This window comes from Falco cherrug, chromosome 12, assembly GCF_023634085.1.
Source record: "Falco cherrug isolate bFalChe1 chromosome 12, bFalChe1.pri, whole genome shotgun sequence".
NCBI classification, from domain to species: Eukaryota; Metazoa; Chordata; class Aves; order Falconiformes; family Falconidae; genus Falco; species Falco cherrug.
In genome coordinates this window covers 1,306,604-1,326,099 of record NC_073708.1, presented here as the reverse complement: position 1 = coordinate 1,326,099, position 19,496 = coordinate 1,306,604, and the positions used below count along the sequence as shown (strand labels likewise).

Sequence of the window (19,496 nt, the reverse complement as noted above, 5' to 3'; positions counted from 1 at the left end):
TTCCAGCTACCATAGCATTAATATTTTCTTTTTACAGACTTCCATTTGCAAATGAGCTTGCAAGGCTGAACTTAAACTCTAGTCCAACCAGTCTGATAAACAAAATAGGAATTTCAAGATTAAAAACATACACATCTTTTATCATAAAAAATCAATTGAGCACAAGGGGAGTACTGAACATACTACAAGACAGTAGTATGCCTGTAGGCATATATATTCAAAACGTATTTTAAATTTAAAAAAAACGTTCCATTAAATGGCTAGAACCCATTCCTCATCCAAATGTTAGCTTGTGAGGATAACCACAAAAGCACTTTATATGCTCAAATGAGGAATCTTCTAATTTTTTCTACAGTGTTGAGGTTATTCGGAACTTTTTCAACACTGTCAAACTTAGGTTTACAGCATTAATGCCAGTACAACAGTAAATTGTAACTCTATGTCGTCTCAAACATATTACTTCTTTCAGCTTTTGGGGTACTTTATTAATAAAGATTTTCTTTGAAATGGTAGTGTGGTTCTTTTTACTTAGAATTCTCCACAACACGAGTTCATTATTGAATTGATAGTCTTGAAAGTCACTAAAAGGTTAATAACTCCCACCATAAAATATATAAAAAAAAATACAAAAAGCAACAACACCAACACAGCACTTCCTGAAATACTCGTGGCAAAGAGAATTATTTTTCATTTCCTGCCTTGAAGCATTACTTTTTTTCTTTCCCCATTTTCCCTCGTCTATGTTTCTTCCCTTCTCCTTCTTATTCTGCCATCTGAAGAAGTACCAGATAGAAAATATGTGGCTTCCCTGCAGTCTTGGCAGATAAAGAAATCAATAACGAATCTTGCAAATTCTTTTGTGGTACCAAAACTGCGCCTTAATATTTCCTTTACTTAATGGACCACCTGTGAGTATGTGATTATGCAAGTCACTCATGTCTTCTTTTTCCTGATCATCTGTAGTTTCTGCATCACATCTAAAACAGAAGTGCCATTTTGCAAAACAAGATTTTGGAAAGTCAACTTTAAGGAAAAAAAAGAGACCCAAAGAAGAATACTGCCAGCATAAAAGAAAATGGCAGGCCACAGGACTAAGAGAGAGGATTAGGCACAAGTAAGCATTGGAAAGTTCAGGCACACTGAGAGGACGAATGTGAGAGAGAGAGAAGGAATCTATCAAAATGGCTTAGACAAGTTTTCATTGCATTATGAAAGCAACAAAAAGGTGACATGATAAACTGTAGAAAAATTCAGGAAGAGAGCAAAATATTTTGCCCACTGTTATCATATCACTGTGCAAACAGACAGCCCTTAGATTTTAGGAAAGATGATTCTTTGGGATACATCCAAAAACTAACTCACACATTTTACATTTAAAATAGAAATGACTGGGAAATAGAATGAAGAATATTCTTTTTCTGTTGTTTTTTTATCATTGGTAGTGGTGGGTTTGGGTGGTGTTTTTTTTTTAATATTCTCCCCACAAAACGTCATTGAAATTGGCCTTGATAGCTTTAATGAAATTTCATTTTTGTAAAAAGTTAAATCCAGTGGATATTCAGGTCTCCAATACAAACCTACCAAGTTCAATACGCACACACACGCACAGAAGGCTTCTGCTGATTTCACTTGACTACTTGGCTCAGGGTTTGCTACAGAAGCTGCTACATATTCTACGTCCAGTGGTTCTAACAGGAAAGTTTCCCTTGCAAGGATGAGGATTAAAACATACTGTTTTCCAGGAACACAATCAATTTACCTGAAACACTACATTATCTACGCTGCTGAGACACAAGGTGCAGATGCACGTTTTTCAGACCCCAAAGGCAGACAGCTGCCTGAGGCCTCTAGTTTTTATAGATTAGGTACGTCTATTGCGTCTTTGTACGATTCCCCTCCAGTCTTTAGTGGGCTTCATCTTCTAATCATTTTTCTACACCAGCTGTTCTTTGAATAACCTTCGACTTACTGAATAAGCTCCCATTTTTCTTCATACATAATTTCTCTTTTTTTTTTCTTTTTTAAGATCAAGTCTTTCTTAGGCAAAAGAAAAAGAACAAAAACTAGAAAAAAAGAATTTAAATTACAATAAAGATGATCATTCTGCAGCCAAGAAAATTATCAAAACTTGCTGGATGTCTAGCTAAGAACATCTACCAGTACACTTTGCTCATGTACCATTTATCACTATCTCATAAATTGCACATGTTTCTGACTGATGCTATTCCCTAACCAGACATCCTACCTTCTATGTTTGTATATTTATCCCTTTCATCATGAATCACCTTACAGCTGTCTTTATAGAATCTTGTATTACTGATTTTTTTAAAAAAATATCAACTATTTATCAAGATCTACTGCACAAAATATTTCCAGATCATCCATTTTAGTGATATTACCAATAAAGAATGTTTGACGGTATCAGTCTAAAAAGAAGAGCAAAGAGAGATACTGAGTCAGAGATATTTATTTCATTCAGTGGTTTTATGTATTTGTGTTCATGAAAATAAACATATTTCCATGGAAGAAACTCATCTAAAAGTTGCTGAAATCATAAAATGTAATAGTTTTGTTAAATTTTAATATTAATAACTTTAATAAAATAGCCCAAGAGAAAGAAAAAAAACCCAACACACTACTTAATAGCTTTGCCACCACCTCAAACAGTGAAATAATCCATCAATCCTGTACGCATAAGCCTTCCTAATTATAGACTAATTATAGATAGAAACTAGAATTTTCATGTTTTCAAAATCAGTACATTTAGATCATTGCCTCTTATAAGGTCTGCAGATATTTTTTTTTTCCCAAGCAAATAACTAGGGCATCTCTGAAATATTATTAAATAAATATATAAGATTTTGCACTGTAAAGTATTAAAGGAATGGGACACACAGGTTCTGACGTTAAAGGGACATACATGTGCAGCTCCTTCAACTTTTTTGTTAACACAGTTTAAAACATCAATGTTTGGAAAAGTTTTGTTGATAAATTTTCCACATTTTCAGTCCTACAACAGATAAAAACCCAACACTTACAACTGAAACAGCTTATAAAATACTCTGTATCAAAAGTAAGGTGACACAAAGAATTAGTATGATCTACAGTGCTCTACAACTGCTACTGCACATTCCTGTCACAAAGGCATTTTAATCACCAAGCCACCAGTTGGGTGAAGGCTTCCTTCCTGCTATCATTAGCATCTGCCTCTCCACAGCTGAATAGGAGAGCTTTTTTATTATTATTCTAAACTTAAAATAAAAGTTCAATCTCATGTTTCCAACCTGGTCTCCAAAGTCCTCTGGGAACTTCCACAGTACCACTGGATCTGTAAATAATTGACAGACAGCATTAATCAGAGGCAAAGGAACAGAGTATTACAGTCAGAGTACATTTTAATATTAAAAAGAGGGTCAGCTTAGCATCAAGCTCTGAGGCAAGTGTAAAAATGTATCTAAAATCTAAGGAATATACTGGATTATTAAAAAGACATGTCATATTTATGATTCTATACGTCTATTGCTTTACATACAGCAGTAGGTTATAACATACTAGATTATGGTATTTTCATATTCAAATCTTTCTCATTAACCTTTGAGTACTTCATTTTTTAAGCAGGTTCAATTTTCACATTTTAACTCAATGAAGAAATAAAATGCTATAAAACCTCTTTACTTCCAAGGGAAAAATGATCTAAATTGGTAAGAAGGGGAAAACAAAGATCTCTCTGAGGAACAGAACAGTGTAATTTGTGATTTTAAAGACAGTACCAATGTAACCAGCACACTCAAGGAAAAGTTTAGAAGAACTAGCATGCTCAAATATTTTCTATTCAGAGCCATTTAAGATCAGCATTTCAAAAATCTCTTGCAAGTTTTCATTAACCTATTATAAACTGTTAATTATCAAAACTATCAGTATTACTTAGGCTATCTATAAGTCTACAATCAACACTACTTTGAAGGCATCATGTAACACAACGACCCGAACCGTAACCTTTCAACAAAAAACTAATTATGCTCTTCATCCCCCCAAAGCTTTTAATCTCCTGTGACACAAAGCCTTCCCGAGATGCTACTGTAAAACTGTGCCACAGGCACCCATGAGGCTTCACGGTACTTCCACCCAACACATTAACAGCAGCGTTCCTCCACGTGCTAAGGCAAAACTACCCGGCCTCGGGCAAGGGAGACCCAGGTCAGCACCAAAGCCCAGGCCAGGGGGAGACCCCGCGGGGGCAGCAGGCTGCAAGGCTATGGAGAAACCTGCCAGCAGGCACCGAGGGACACTGCCTGATGAGAGCTGCAACCTCCCGGCTACCTTGGGAGCTGCTGGGATTCCTGTCTTCCCAGCAGCCAAGATCTGGGAAGCATATTCGGATTTCCACTTCACTCTCTAGCACTAGCACCATCCGATAAATCAGAAACTTCCTTCTTACTGGTACATTTTATGTCAGAACCAGAGCGTTCTCCACTTTTGGCAGATTACAGAGGTTTCTACTTTTCTTCATCCTCCCACGTATGTTTGCTGCTGCAAATTGAAGCTTTAATGGACAGGGAACACCCTTGATGGTATTTCCATTCCCAGCTGCTGATTTCAGATCCCGCTATCCAACACGCAGCTGCTGCACCCGTGTTTTCCGCTGGCCCACTCACAGGGAGCTGGAGCCCGACGCCAGCATTCCTCCTTCACCCCAGGCCAGCTGGTAACCAACAGGGGAACATGCAGTTTGGAAGTGTTGCGAAATTCAACCTGTCAATCAACTCAACCTAATTTAGACAAATTTTCATCTAATTCAAATCTAATTGAGATTTTAGATAAAAATGTGGCTATTTGACTCTTCTTATTGGACAAGCACATTTTTGCTCCCAGGGAGGGTTCTGCAACTATTATTTATGGAAATGTATGTATTTTGCACAAGGAATCTTCCTCCATCTAGCAGAAGCAAGAACTTCTGGAAGCATATATGAAATGAGACAAGATGCTACATTTATAAAAATAGGAGAGCAAATACATACAGCCACTTAAAAGATACCTTTTCCGCCCCATCTGTTTTGTTTGTATTCCAATCACAAACACATCTGTGTAATGACCAGATACAAAAGGAGTTTGAATATCTCAGTGCCTGAACTGAAAGGGATCTCTTGTTTTTATTCCAGTTTAGTACCATGAAAAATAAAGTCATTGTATATCAACTGCAATCTCTGATAAATTCAAGGCACAGCAAGCATGGTAATGGATATCAAATACTCCATGTTAAGTAATTCATAAATCGCTAAAAACCACTGGAAATTGTACAGAATGCAAAATATATTTTAAAAGAGCTTGCAAATCTAAGGCCATATGTCCACAAACATTTCAAGCATAAACATCTCTGGACACAAGCAATCTCACTGCACTCCCACTGCCAGCTACTTGCTGGTGGTCCCACACCACCAGCTCTCTCCTGCTGCTGCAGACTCTTCCACGGCTACACACTGCACCAGGCAAGGGAACTGAGCAAGATCAAACCAACTGTCGAATTTTTCAGGTCAGTGTCAACTAGATCAGTTCCCCAGAAACACTGGGTTTGTGCCAGAAGAAAGGAAGAAAAATTGGGGAATGGGGAGTTGTGGTGAGAAGAACGTGGGACTGCTTCACCCAGCAGCAATCCAGCCTTAAGCATTTGCTAGACCTCATGAAACATAAGCTGGTTACCAGCTGCCTCTAGTTCCCTTTCTTATCACCCATTTTTTTCCCAGAACTTCTCAAGTCTTGTACCATTTATAGCGGCTTCTCTTGCAAAACTCGAGAGCTGTTGCCTGCGCCTGCGCCCTGGCTGTTCTGCCGTAAGGCAGGCTGGCGGAGCATCACCCCGGAGAGCGGCTCGGCGAGCTCCCGTCTCACCGCAAGGGAACCAGGCAGATCGTTTTGGCAGATGTGAAGTACAGTTACACGAGAAACATTTAGTACATTGAATGCTTTAGCAACACAGTAACAAAATCATAAGGTTTTCGGATACTTTGTAAAATGTTTAAGGTGTAACTTCAAAATCAGAAAGAAACTTAATTTCTTTCTTTCACTGTCCTTAGTGGAAGTGTAACTGCCCTGCTTCAAAAAAGGAAGCGGATCACAACAGCAAAGCCACCAAGTGTGTTTTTAAAAGATCACAATCAGGAGCAAAGCACAACCTCAGAATTAAACAAGACTTGGCTCTAAGTAACTTGGGGTTTGGGGTCAAAAAACGGGTAAAATTCACACCTGAGTGAGGCACCAATGGAGCTGAACAGCATTTCACAGGAGCACCCTTCTTTACCTACTGGCAACAAGACCAAAACCTCCGATAGCATATCAGGGTACCAAAATAAGTTAACACATAAAACTTCCAACTATAATTTAGTGTCCTGCTCAGCTTGCTATCTTTACTTCATATTAGGGCACTCTCATACTACTGTGGTCTCACTTGCAATGATAAAAACAACTCTAAAGTAAATTCCAGTTCACTCAACTACAGGTATAACAACATTTATTTTCATAACATGAAAGGATATTTATGTAATGAAAGGATACTTAAATTCATGTGATCTAAACAGGCAGAATAATACTCTTAGTACTCCTCCATGAAAACAAAAAAGAGCCAACATTTAAAAAAATATTCCTAACTCAATTCAAGAAAAACATTCAGTGCTACTTTCAGCAAAAATTACATGCCTCCAAGATTTGTCCAACTGCTTTGAGCTAGGTTTGCCTGTTGTTATTACTGGCTTTTAACTGGTTATTTTAGTAGGTACTTGCAATACATGTATTAAGTAAGAAAATCTGATGCGACTTGTGCTTCAAAAAGAAAGGTTACTACACACTTTTTATGCCTTTGCTCCCTGAAACCAAACCCTAACACCTGTAATAAGCCTTGGGATTTTATGATAATTATCCAAGTCAGGGATTGGGCTTTTTTCAAAAGATTATGTTTGTTTCTGCTTTTGGAGCTAGGCTCAGGCAGCATCTGACACATCTTTGTGGCAACTTCTCACAAGTGCTGTGAAGGAACAAACAAAAGGATACTGATTTAGAAATAAAAAGAGAAAGTATAATCCAATTCTACAACTTTACGCACTTTATCTTTGGATTTACAAAGACTGAATTTCTTTTTCCTGAGGATTACTTTCCAGATACCCCATCTGATCTGACAATGTTAGGTCAATTTTATGCTGATTTTATGGGTGAGAGGATGAGAATCACTCAGAAATAGCTGTGGCTGAGGAATTACTGAGTTTCGCCTCGTTTTCTTTTTCTAACAGCCATTTCTGGGACAAAGACTTTGCAGCAGTTCTAAGTAAATGTAGTAGTTAAGAGGAAATTGTTAAGTGCACACAAAGAATAGTTTGTGCATAGCATGTGCAAATATATAGATCATTGCATGTGTAAATAGATATATGCATGTACAAGCATCACTTCTTCCTATGCCTACAGCATCCAGGACAGACATTTCTTATAAACATTCATCTTAGTACATGCCAGTAACACTTGAAAATTCCTCTGCTAAATATCCTACAGCATGGGAAAGTTTATCGTCTAGGTGTGAATTTCACACCGCTGTGAGGCTACAGCTCATGTACACCTTGCTAGACTTAACTTGTGACATCTGACTGATTTGACTACTTTTGTATCGTTTGTGATCACCTAAGTCTGTCTATACATATTTTAGAAGAAATCTTTCTATAATAAGATTCAGAAAGAACCAGCTAAATCCCTGAGGATCGCAATTAGAAGCAGATGCAACTCTTGGTGCAAGTCAGAAGAGACAAGCATGGAAAAGTTTGTTGAGGGACCAAGACTCAGAGTACAGTATACTTGATACAAAGAGGAAAAGTGAGTCACACTTAATGCTTAAAAACAAAAGTATTCAAAATGTTGCAATCTAGAACTACTCCACAAAAAAAATGCAGGCAACTATGACACATGCTAAGAGAAGAGGAAAACATAAGCATACCCTCAAGGTAATTCGTCTCCAAAAATCTATTCCCACAGAGGTAACTTCATAAAGCGTGTCATCCATATTTTTAGGAAAACAACTTCCAACACATTTTAGCTTCTGTAATAAATCTAAGAAAATATTAGAAAGTACTATTTCTCATGACAGAGCAGATTAGAGAAGCAGAGAACTACCAAAAAAAAAAAAAAAAAAAAGCTTTCTGAGTGGTAACTTTCCAAAAAATTCTGTAGTTAAAAATACCCTTTCACAATCATAAAGCTTGCTGATTACAATCGTCACCCAAAAATGCAACAGGATAAGATAATTAGCACACATTGAATTTGGTAATGGAACAGAAATTACAACACATGCTGAGAAACATCACCTCTGGTAATTCTATTGATGGCAACAGAGAATAATTTCAGACAGAAAAACACAGCTAAAGTAAAATGAAACGGGTTAATTAAGTAGCTCAACATTCTGCCTGGAGAGAAGGAATCTTCATCCCTGTGGGTTTGACGGAGCAGGATATACAAAAAGACTGCCAAGCAGAGTTGGTCATGTCTTGGGACAGAGGAATGGACTAGATGACTGCTCAATATCCCTCCAGCTATATTTTCTCTGATGCCATAAAGATATTCATTGGAAAAAAGCTGTCAGTGCAGAGGGGAAAGAAGAGACTGGGGCCAGGAGTTACAAGGGTGGGGAAGAAACACAGTGAGGAAAAGGAAGGCAGAAAAGCAAAGCTTATTACAGACAGTTTTTATTTCTTGTCTGGGGGGAGGGAAAGAATTTCCAGATTGTTTTTCTTATGTGAACAAGAAAAAGCAATTAATAAAGCTGAAATGATACATCATTATCTCACGGAACAGATTTATAAACACATATTTAAGCAATAAGCAGAACTGATTTTGTTAGAAGTAGTTATCAGTAATAAAAAAACCTAGTTCTTTAAAGCAAGTTACCAAGTTTCTAACACTGCCATTGTTCAAAGGCAAAAATCTTCTACATACTTAAAACAATTTGACAGAAACTCGTACCATTAATTATAATGATGCATTTGTATCAATATAGTATTTTATTACCACAACAGTGATTCAGAAACAAAGTAAGAGATCAACCATAATATGCAAACCAAGAGTTTTCACAGATGAAATCATCTCATGAAAAAAACAGCATTCACATAAAAAGATTACTTCTTGGGGAGAAAAAAAAAAAAAGGAAGAAAAAAAAAGACTTCTGTACATCATATTAAAATCTGCTTGTTAACAGTTTCATACATGAAGTGCCAGAGGTGCAGTAGGAACAGAAGGCACTGCTGTCAGGAAGATCTGAGTGTGACAGTGGTCCTCAGCTCCCAGGTTTGGGGGATCAAAGCATAGCACCCGCCAGTAGCTGGAGGAAGAGCAAGATGCCACAGAGAAGGGGGGAAGAAGGGAGTTGCAGTACTTTCCAAGCATCAGTAATCAAAAGACAGAACAAGGACAAAATACATTGAAGCAACTTCATAAAAAAAGTGAAACTAAGAAACACTTGCTAACTTCTCTGGCACTTAAAACCTGTCAGATTAAAGACAATATGCAAATGAGGGTGCCACTGTAGAAAATACTTGAAAGTACACTTTTATGCAAATCAGGTAGTCCACCTATTTTTTTGTTCATCAAAGGAATACCGAAAGAAACTTCTACAGGACTGCTAAGTCTGTTCTCACTCCAAGTATTCCCCAGGAAGCTTACAGCAGAATGCAACCACACTCTTGGTCTTTTCATGAAAGCAACAGAAAGCATATTTACAAAATTATATCAAATCTTAGCAATCCAGTACCTTCGACTTCTTTACTCACAGTTTACCCACTAATGTGCATTCCTAAACTGCCACCAGTTTCTAACAGTTGCTACTTCAGCAAATAGCAAAGAAACACACGGCACAAAAACGCTGTGCTGAAGCAAGTCAGCTCCCCTGGAACGATGACTGCTTTCAACCGAAGACCAGGAATACGGAGTGCTTGACCACTGACAATTTTAAGAGTTAAATACTGACACTTCACAACCACGTCAGTTACAGAAAAAGGTTAACGAGTTTCAGGAATTACATTTTCCACCTTTTCCTGCTGTATATTAACACACTGAGATTTTTCTGGGTCTCTAGGTGCTGACACATGAACCTCAGCAACACATTTGATCAAGGTGCTGAACCTGGACTTGCCTTTCAAAATAAACCACAATTTGGCCACAACACAGGAGCCCGGCTGTCTCCTGTCCGCTTTCCCTTCCCCACACCAGTGGCCTCTGCCTTGCCTTCACGCGATTGCAAAGCTTATACCCTATTTTAAAAAATTATTTAGGCAGTAAAGTTACCTGACTCACACTGGTATCGAAGGAGGTATTTGGAGTATGTGATTTTGACATTTTTCCTTTTAACTTCCCTCATACAAAGCATGAACTAAACAACAGTGTCACAAACATAGACTAAATACTGCCCTTTAATGAAGGGGAAATGGAAAACAACATTTTAGTAGCCTGCCTCAGTTACAGTCACAGCAACTGTCGTCTATAAGTCTTTGTAGCTGCACACTTGCAAATAAGAAATGTGATTTTTATATCAGTGACTTTTCAGTCAGGTTCAGAAACATTATTACAAAGACTGACTCCTCACAGGTATGATGAAAACATCTTCCTCCCACAAGGAAGCTTTACCTAAGGAAACTGCTTTTAATTGTAGCTGAACATCAAGCTGGTCAGGCTTTCAAGTATGCTGGAAACTCTACCACAGTTTAAAATTATTTCTGTAGCACTTATGCTTGAAAAATGCCCATAAATCTAAGTAACCCAAATCACTCATGGACTTACTAAGCGGCTCAGAATGTAACTGCATCTTTTCACAGACATCTAACTTACTAAATAGTTTCAGGATACCAGTGCTCACACCGCACCTGTGGAAACGTAGAATTTTGTTTCTAATATGTGGGAAAACAAAGATACAATCCATGCATCTATAGAGGTGCGGGGCTTTGTCTGACAGCAATACAGGGTCTGGACCTGACAGTTCCTCTGATCTTTCAAATTTCCCCATCTGTAACGTGCTCAAACTAGGAAATAAGTACTTTTTTCCCTCTTATGAGCAAGCAGATAGTTGAAACTTCAAGCCACAATTTGCCTTCTCTGTCGGAGCCGCAGGTCAATCCCTTTTTGCCCAAGAATTTGTTACCACTGAAGGACAGAGCAGTAAGTCATTTCAGCTAACTAGGGATAGAAAGAAAGGGTCCTTTTGGCTGCAATGCTATTAGCCATGCTTCAGGATAAAACCTTAATCAGGGTGAGAGTTCACTTCACAGACAGTGCACAGACAAAATGAATATGTTCAGCCTTCATTTGGTCTCTTTGCAAGATAAGCAGGAATTTCTTTTACCTGCTAAGTCTTGAGAATGAGCTTGTAAAGTGTGGCAACAACTCTATGCCTTTTGGAGCCACAGTGTTATCTTTAATTTTCCTACTTTGAACTTGTAATCATGAGTGAATTACAGCTCATGGAAATGAGGATCTAAGAACTAAGGTAGCAAAAGTACAAGCAAGTGAGCATATCTATGCCTTAAGTCATTGCTAATGTCTGAGGAAGGTTTACAAAACAAAATACTACAGCTGTCACCGGGTCTCTTGTTCAAAGCAGTTTAAATGAGACAAGCTGTGCAGTGATCTAATGAAATGAACAATAATTGAAAACAGTAAGACTAAGGTCACTTACCTTTGTATACCAATAAGAGTTTTACATCCCACCCTATCAGGATGAAAAACTAACTCACTACACGCCCTTGCACAGACACATTGCATGTGCAGCATTTTGTTTGTTTTAAATGAAGGTATACAAAGTTCTTTAAAAATATTGTGGGCTACATGACGTTTTCCTACATTAGTGCTGCAAGATCGATTTTGAGAAAGATCTAGAAAAGTTCAAGTACATTACTACCAAGCAACATATATTAAGTAAACTAGGAAGAATCCTGCACAGCCAAACATACTGGAGATGACCCGACACTTGGCTCTCCCACATCAGTGATGTCTGACCAGAGACAGAGAAAAACATTTTATCTCACCAGGTCCAATATTATATTTGCTTTGTGGAACCCATACAGACTGCATATAAAAAAATCAAAAATCTTTTGGCACGTGACTAAGACTACATCTCAATATCTCATGGATGCCTGAGTTACTGCTTCCTAATTCCCTTCAAGAAACAGAAATTTGGTATCAGCTTGGACATGAAACCAGGAATATATGTGACCCTGTAAAGCAAACTGCCTGGTTGCAGGAAACACAGAAATTTTTTTGTGTTTGTGTCAAAAAATCCACTTTTGACATTGCTCAAAAAGAAATCTTACATTATAGTTCACACGCCTAAAAAAATGAAATTAAGTAAAAAACTTAACCAAAGATTTAAATTTTGATTTTTTTTGTTAATTTTTTTTTAATTAGCTATATTTTTTTTCAATGCCCAAGTAAGTCCAATTCTCTTGCTTCTTCGAGAAAAAAAAAAGAATGTTGTAGGGAAACTCCCTCTTGACCACAGAAGATAAAATTATCACCTATTTACATCACTTTTTGCCTGAACACTGCAGTAACATTCCTTCCACCAGTGAGGACCATATCCTGGACACAGCCCAACTGTTAGTACTTGAGGGCAGGATCTCCCTGTAAGTTATGCCCCTTGCCTTAAACACCAACTAACACAAGCAGTAAAATGCGTTGATTCAGTAACTAACAGGATTTTCAGGCCAAAGCAATACTGGAATACATAATATATAGGAACAATGGAATACATAACATTACCACGGAATACAGAATATCATTATCCAAATTGTAAAGGAAAGGGCACCACATAGATAAGACTACATACAAGGAAGACTGTTTTCCGGTGAGGGTTGTGAAACACTGGCACAGGTTGCCCAGAGAGATGGAGATGCTCCATCCCTGGAAACATGCAAGGTCAGGTCAGACGGGGCTCTGAGCAACCTGATCTTGTTGAAGATGTCCCTGCTCATGGCAGGGGGGTTGCGCCAGAGGACCTTTAAAGGTCCCTTCCAGCCCAAACCATTGTATGATTCTATGATATATATTTAGTACACCAGTAAACAAATGCCACTTCCAAACATCCTCCAATAACATTGTCCCCAGCCAAAAGCTTTAGATAAACAGTGCCCAAACATGGAAAATATCCCCAGAACTTAAGTATATGAAGTTTATAATGTGGAAAGCACGAGGGTGGAAAAATATTCAGTTGTCTTCTGCATTTCCTTCCCTGCGTCCTTGCTTCCTACCCTACTCCTACGTGTTCTCTATTTAGCAGACATATGGAAGAGGAACGCTTTCCTTCAGCACCTGGCAAAGACCCCGGCTGTCACTGAGCTGAGACACAGCACACGCAGCAGTGACCAGGCTGTGGGATGGGGCTGTCCCCCACTCCAGCACACCTCCTCCTTTCCCATGAAGCTACCGTGAGCAAAGCTGAAACCGGAGTTGGCAACATGGCAACTCTTCAGGCATCACAGGCTGGCCTGTGCTTCATATCCTCTTCCCAGAGGCCCTGCCTTCCCCAGGCTCAGGGGAGAAGGAAGGTAAACTCAAAAAGCAGCTCTTCACAGGCACTGGAATCGAGGGCAGCGATAAGCTTAAAGGTATGAAAACTACTGCCTTAGATACTGATGTCACATTCGAGCACTTCTCATTTGTAGCAGGAGGGAGACTATCGTTCTTGAAACATGCCATCTCTGCTATTGAGGGAGTTTCCAGCAGCAGTGAAAGCACCACTGCCGGTATCACTGAGCATCATCCATGATCCAGCATTCTTCTTGTATCGTGATACAGACTACCATCAACATCTACTGAATGCAAAATACATGTAGAAATTATGAGGTTTTCATCTACCCTGGTGCACACTAGTCTAGCATCCACCTGTACTAAGACAGGAGATCTTTATAAAAATACACCTAAGAAAACCCAAACCAAGAGGACTTCTTGTCCAGCCCTCAGCCTGCTTCTTCCCCTCTGCCATCTCCAGCCTGCCGCCCTGGGGCTCGGTGGGCTCTGCAGAGCCAACCCCACCGACACTGTTGCTGCAACCAAGAACAGCTACAGGGAGAAGGGGTTAGATTCTCTGTATTTTAATTCTAGATTATTTATGAAACTTTAATTAATTAATGCAGATACTACTGTATCATATATTCACCCCATCTCTATGATTACGCTGTGAAATGAAACTGTGGATTGTGTACTGACACTCAGCTTACATGTGAAAGTAATTGAACATTACAAAAACATACTTTCAAATTCTCTATCTTTACCCTATTTTCATTCTCCCATTACAATTAACATTGTCCATGTGAAATTCAAACGTTTCAGATCTTGCTTACTGGCTGTGGTGGAAAGCGGTGGAAGTAGAGCAACACTGATAACCAGGATCTGGCTTGGCTGTTTCCTACTCCTCAGAACATCTACAGCACCACAACTGAAACACACCTGACTATGAAAGCTTTAATTATAACAGACTATGTTTCATAATTTTATATACCTATCAATCTGCTTCAAATTAAAACATTCTTATTTACACAAAGCTTTAAAACCATAACAACCACATTGATTAGCCATAGCCTATGTATATAGTTTACTGTATGTGTAAACAGTTCACATTTCAAATAATTAAAGTATCTTTTAAAAACATATATCTTCTAGCCTATTCTGATTCAGTGTTCATTTTTATCTTGGTTGTTCATGATACAGAATAAAGATGAAACAGCACAGATCAATAAGCACAAATCTTTTTTTGCCTTTGCTTTCCATCTTATACCAAATCCATTTTAATACTATTGGGGGGGAAAGGAGGGGGGGGGGGGGGGGGGGCAGGAAATAAACTCATCAGTCACCTGATGGAGTAATTCAAAACTTAACCAAACAGGGCTAATGGGTGAGAATTGAATTGAAAACACCTTGACAAAGAAAGCAATTTCTTTTCTTCACACTCCCTGGAAGCTGTGGGTGATCACTGTAATCGAACCATCAACAGCGAGGGGCCATCTGTCCCAAGGGCCCTCCATGTGAGCAAGAATCAACAACAAAAAATTTTAGAGGCTGGCACACATGCGTTCAGCCCCGACCTGTCTATGGCAGAGAGCATGCAGTTGAAAAATCAATGTTTTGACGTTTTTCACATACCAATCCTTAAAAGTCAACACTAAACTTTTGATAAGAACCAAACACAAAAAGCAGGTTAAGAAGTTGCTTACAGAAAGATCAGTGTTACTCCAACAGCTAATAAACCTCTAATAGCTAAGAATTTCCCTCTGTCATGAAGCACTCATGTTTTAGTACCCAATAGCCATGTTCAGAGTAGGGGAAAAAAACCAAAAGTATAGAAAACAACCTTTACACTAGCATTTATGTTACAAGTTCCCTCTAGCATTAGTCTGTGCACCTAATGAAGATACTACAGTCACTTACCAAACCCCCTACACAGAATCCTCAAACCTTGGGTTTTTTCCACAGAAAACAAAGAAAACATTACGAAAGGGTCTCCCAGAAGTTTCCAAGCCAGTGACCGCACACAATGCACGCTGAGAGCAAGAGGCTCAGGCTGACCCTGTAGAGGCACCATGGCTTTAGCACCTGACGTCCCAGGGAACAGAGACCTCTTTGATCCCCACCAAGGACCTCCCAGGACAGGAGCACAGGCTCCACAGCACATCCCTCCCAGGGAGGCTACTAAACCAGGCACTCTTCCCTCACTAAGCCTTTCAAAGGAGAACAAGACACATGGCAGAAGGCTAATGCTATTTATTTCTTCAGCATTTTCTTACTGAAAAATGTATGGATCTTTTAGTAAAACAAACTGATGCCACAGCACCTCTACATGCCTCTCTCCCACTGCCTCCAAACTCTGAAGAGTCACAAAGTAGTTATAGAGGGCAGTGAGAAAAAAAATGTGATATTCTTTCCTGTTCAGCTTCATTAACAGTATTTGTCCCCCTGCTTCAGCAGAGCTAGAACATGGGCCCAGCCAGCAGCGCAACATGCTGGGGGTTAGAAGATGCACACTCTGATTTTCAGTCCTGCCAGTTACCTGCTGCATTACCTCAAGTCAGTCATTTCAGGTTCCCAGATATCATGAGGTCTGGGAAAATTAATTCTTTTTCATTCAGAACAACATTTACAGGCATAAAAAGGGACATTTCCACACAAGCCCATGTTTTTAGTAATTCTAAAGCACAGGCCACACATACTTAAGTCAAAGCAAGTCAAAGAGTTTTCCCATAGGTGTTTACAGTCACACAGGTCAAAATTCCTAATTACATGCCAGAGTGGGGTCAGCACAACAGGGGATGTAAACAGCATCCCAATATACATAGAGGGGCTGTAACCAGAATGGTATGGTGTCTTGCTGCCCTGGAGGCAGATCTGCGTTCCAGTCTCTATGAGTTACTAATCCTAAAGCACATGCAAGTAACTAGGAAACTCTCCAAGACATTTCTTGATATATACATAGATTGTATATACAGATCAATATACAGAGATATATTGATAGATACAGCTATAAAACAGAAGTTACACTTCTCTACTGATTTCTAAAGTACTATTTATGCAAAACAGCAAAGTAGGAGGGTGATGTAGATGCATGATTTCAATTTACATCCCATTACAAAGTAACTGTGATGTGGTTAGCATGCAGAACTATGTTATTTTATGAAATCTCCATGTCCAATGCCTGCTTCATCCAGTGGAATCCAAATAAATCGTGTCCAAAATAGTGAAAATCAATTTAACAGTGTGAGAATAGCAGACAATATATTTCACTCTGATAGAAAATCTAAAGTTCAAAATAACATGCTGCACTTGCATAGCCCGTGTGAGGTCAGAACTCAACACATGCTTGTAAACTGAGCATTTCCAGAAGGCAGTCAGAAGCCACCTTCTCCCATTTCATCAGTCTGCATTCAGACTAGCTGTCTAAAGGTACAAGAACATGTGTCAGAAGCAGTGCCTTCAATGAAGCACCCTGCAAGGTATGCAGCTACACTGCGGGGTGGGAGCCTCACCCAGACCAGCCACCTTGCCGATTAGAATACCAGGGTACATCAGCTGTCTGCAGGCTCCAGCTGGTCGGTCGGCTGCTCACAGAGGTGAAGAAGTGGCCCAGAGAGTCGTTATTGCCACTGAGAGTAGAAAGAAGAGAGATAACAGACTTGCACACGCTCAGAAGAGCGATGGGGTGTTTGGGGATGGGTAGATAAGGACTACAGGAAGGAAGACAGGATTATAGAAAGACAGGCCGTCCACATGTTTAAACTGAGTATTTCTGCCTCTTAAGTAATGAAGGTCTTAATTTGACTTTCTGAAGAGCATTACAGCAGAAAGGAGCAAGATAAGGACAGGGAGACTGTGAGCAACATGTATGCACCAGATATACAGCAGTCAAAAATATCAACAACGGAAAAAAATATACTATCATTATTAATGTGAAAGAACAAGGAATGACTTATTAATAAATCAACATCATAAATTAAGGTTATGTCTCATCTAAAACCATGGATTTACCAAATAAATCTGATGCTAATACTTCAGAATGCACCTATAAACCTACACAATAACAGCCATCAACACACAGAATGCACAAGGAGCTGAAATATATGACACTGCACATAATATTAAGTATTATATTAATCTGTAAGAAATTTTTCATTAAAAGGCCTCCTCTCAACCACTGCCCTTGTCTCATTGCACAATTTTTGTATGCAGTGTTTGTATTAAAGGATTAGCTGCTACAATGTCTTTCACATCTTGAAAGGGCTGTGTGATTCTAGCATCCATTCTGTATCTTTTTCTCCAAATTCTTTCTTGAGCAGATCAATACACAAACCTTAGGTTATCTACAAGCCCCGTCACTAACCACTTCCAGTCATTTCACACCCATGCTCTGCTCTCCTGCATGTTCTCGGTCTCCATCAGTAACAGCACTACTGCCACGGCTGCACGTCCACCACAGGAAGTCTTAAAAGAATGATCAGTACGGTTTGGTAACAATTTGGTAACGACCTGGAGCTTTCCTTTTGTTTTCAGAAACAAAAGAAGAATAAAAAGGAAATTCACTTCTAGGAGAAACAGTTGAGATCTATGAACATATGTGAAGCAAACCAGCAATGGTTTACAGGTCAAATCAATGCTAAAGACTAATAATTTCTGATCCAAACACAAAGTCATGACCAGATGGGCCCCAAGAAAACAGTACCATTGTCTTGTTGGTCACTTACCAGGACAACAAAAAAGCTAAGTATATTAAGAACTAATCACAGGTGCCAAGGGATCTTTATAAGGCATAAAAAAGAATTGTCAGAGGAAGTATTACAATGTTTTCAGACAAGCAAATTTTTGTGATAAAATACACTATGCTGCAGCAGAAACCGAACATTAATCATGCATGTGCACTTCAAGAACAGTTCAATGTGTAACTACCTAAGAGAAGTTGCTTTGCTGTAAGATAACTATTTCCATTTTTTAATAATTAAGTCTAACCATAATCACCCATGCTGACAATTTCATCATCAATCGGATATGATGTATTTCTAAATTATGTCTGTATAAAAATGATATCTCCTTATAGCACCTTTTTAATTAATTGTTTTGATAATTAGTAAGAAAATACACAGGGTACAAAAATATTGCTGTACCTTTCAAGTAGAAAGACATACAATCTCTCAAAAAGCCTGCAGATAACTCCTCTCTTATCGAGAGACTTCCATCACTCTCATAACCCAAATCAGCACATTCGTCAGAGCAGGGAAAATCCACTCCTTTCTGAAAACTAAAAACACTAAAACAGATTTTAAGATTTATGGATGTGCAAATAGCGTATCTTAATTTTAACAAGTTATCCCAGGTGACATTACTTAAATTCTTCATTCCTATCAAGGGGACTAACCTGCCCTAGACAAAACAGGAGACCTGTGAGCTGGGTGCCTTGTCCGTATACGCTGAAAAGCATGTCCAGGGCAGAACTGGAGCCTGAAGCCCCACATGCCCACAGAGGATTTCTTTTCAGGGTAGGTGAAATCCACGGAATAACATTCTGCTTAAAACTGTGAAGTATACCTCCTTTCTTCATGGGAAGTTCCGTTCAGTATCTTTATGGATGGTCTGGATGAGGGGACCGAGTGCACCCTCAGTGAGTTTGCAGAGGACACCAAGCTGGGGGGGAGTGCTGATCTGCTGGAGGTCAGGCTGGCTCTGCAGGGGGGTCTGGGCAGGCTGGCTCTGCAGGGGGGTTGGACTGATGGGCTGAGGCCAGCTGTATGAGGTTCAACAAGGAACATTGCTGGGTCCTGCACTTGGGGCACAACAGCCCCACACAACGCTACAGGCGGGGGGAGGGGCGGCTGGAAAGCTGCCTGGCCAAAAAGGACCTGAGCTTGTTGATCAACAGCCACCTGAACAGGAGCCAGCAGTGTGCCCAGGTGGCCAAGCAGCCCGACAGCACCCTGGCTTGTACCAGACACAGTGTGGCCAGC

At 39.4% G+C, this 19,496-nt stretch overlaps 1 protein-coding gene across 5 annotated transcripts in view; it reads right to left on the bottom strand.

Annotated features, from left to right (window-relative positions):
* The window catches only part of DENND1B (DENN domain containing 1B), a 166,643-nt gene that overhangs the window by 119,816 nt on the left and 27,331 nt on the right, over nucleotides 1-19,496 (bottom strand). For all 5 annotated transcript variants that reach the window (XM_055724383.1, XM_055724382.1, XM_055724380.1 and 2 more), the window contains exon 3: nucleotides 3,285-3,328. In XM_055724383.1, coding sequence (XP_055580358.1) covers nucleotides 3,285-3,328 — 44 coding nt within the window. The remainder of the gene's footprint in view (nucleotides 1-3,284; nucleotides 3,329-19,496) is intronic.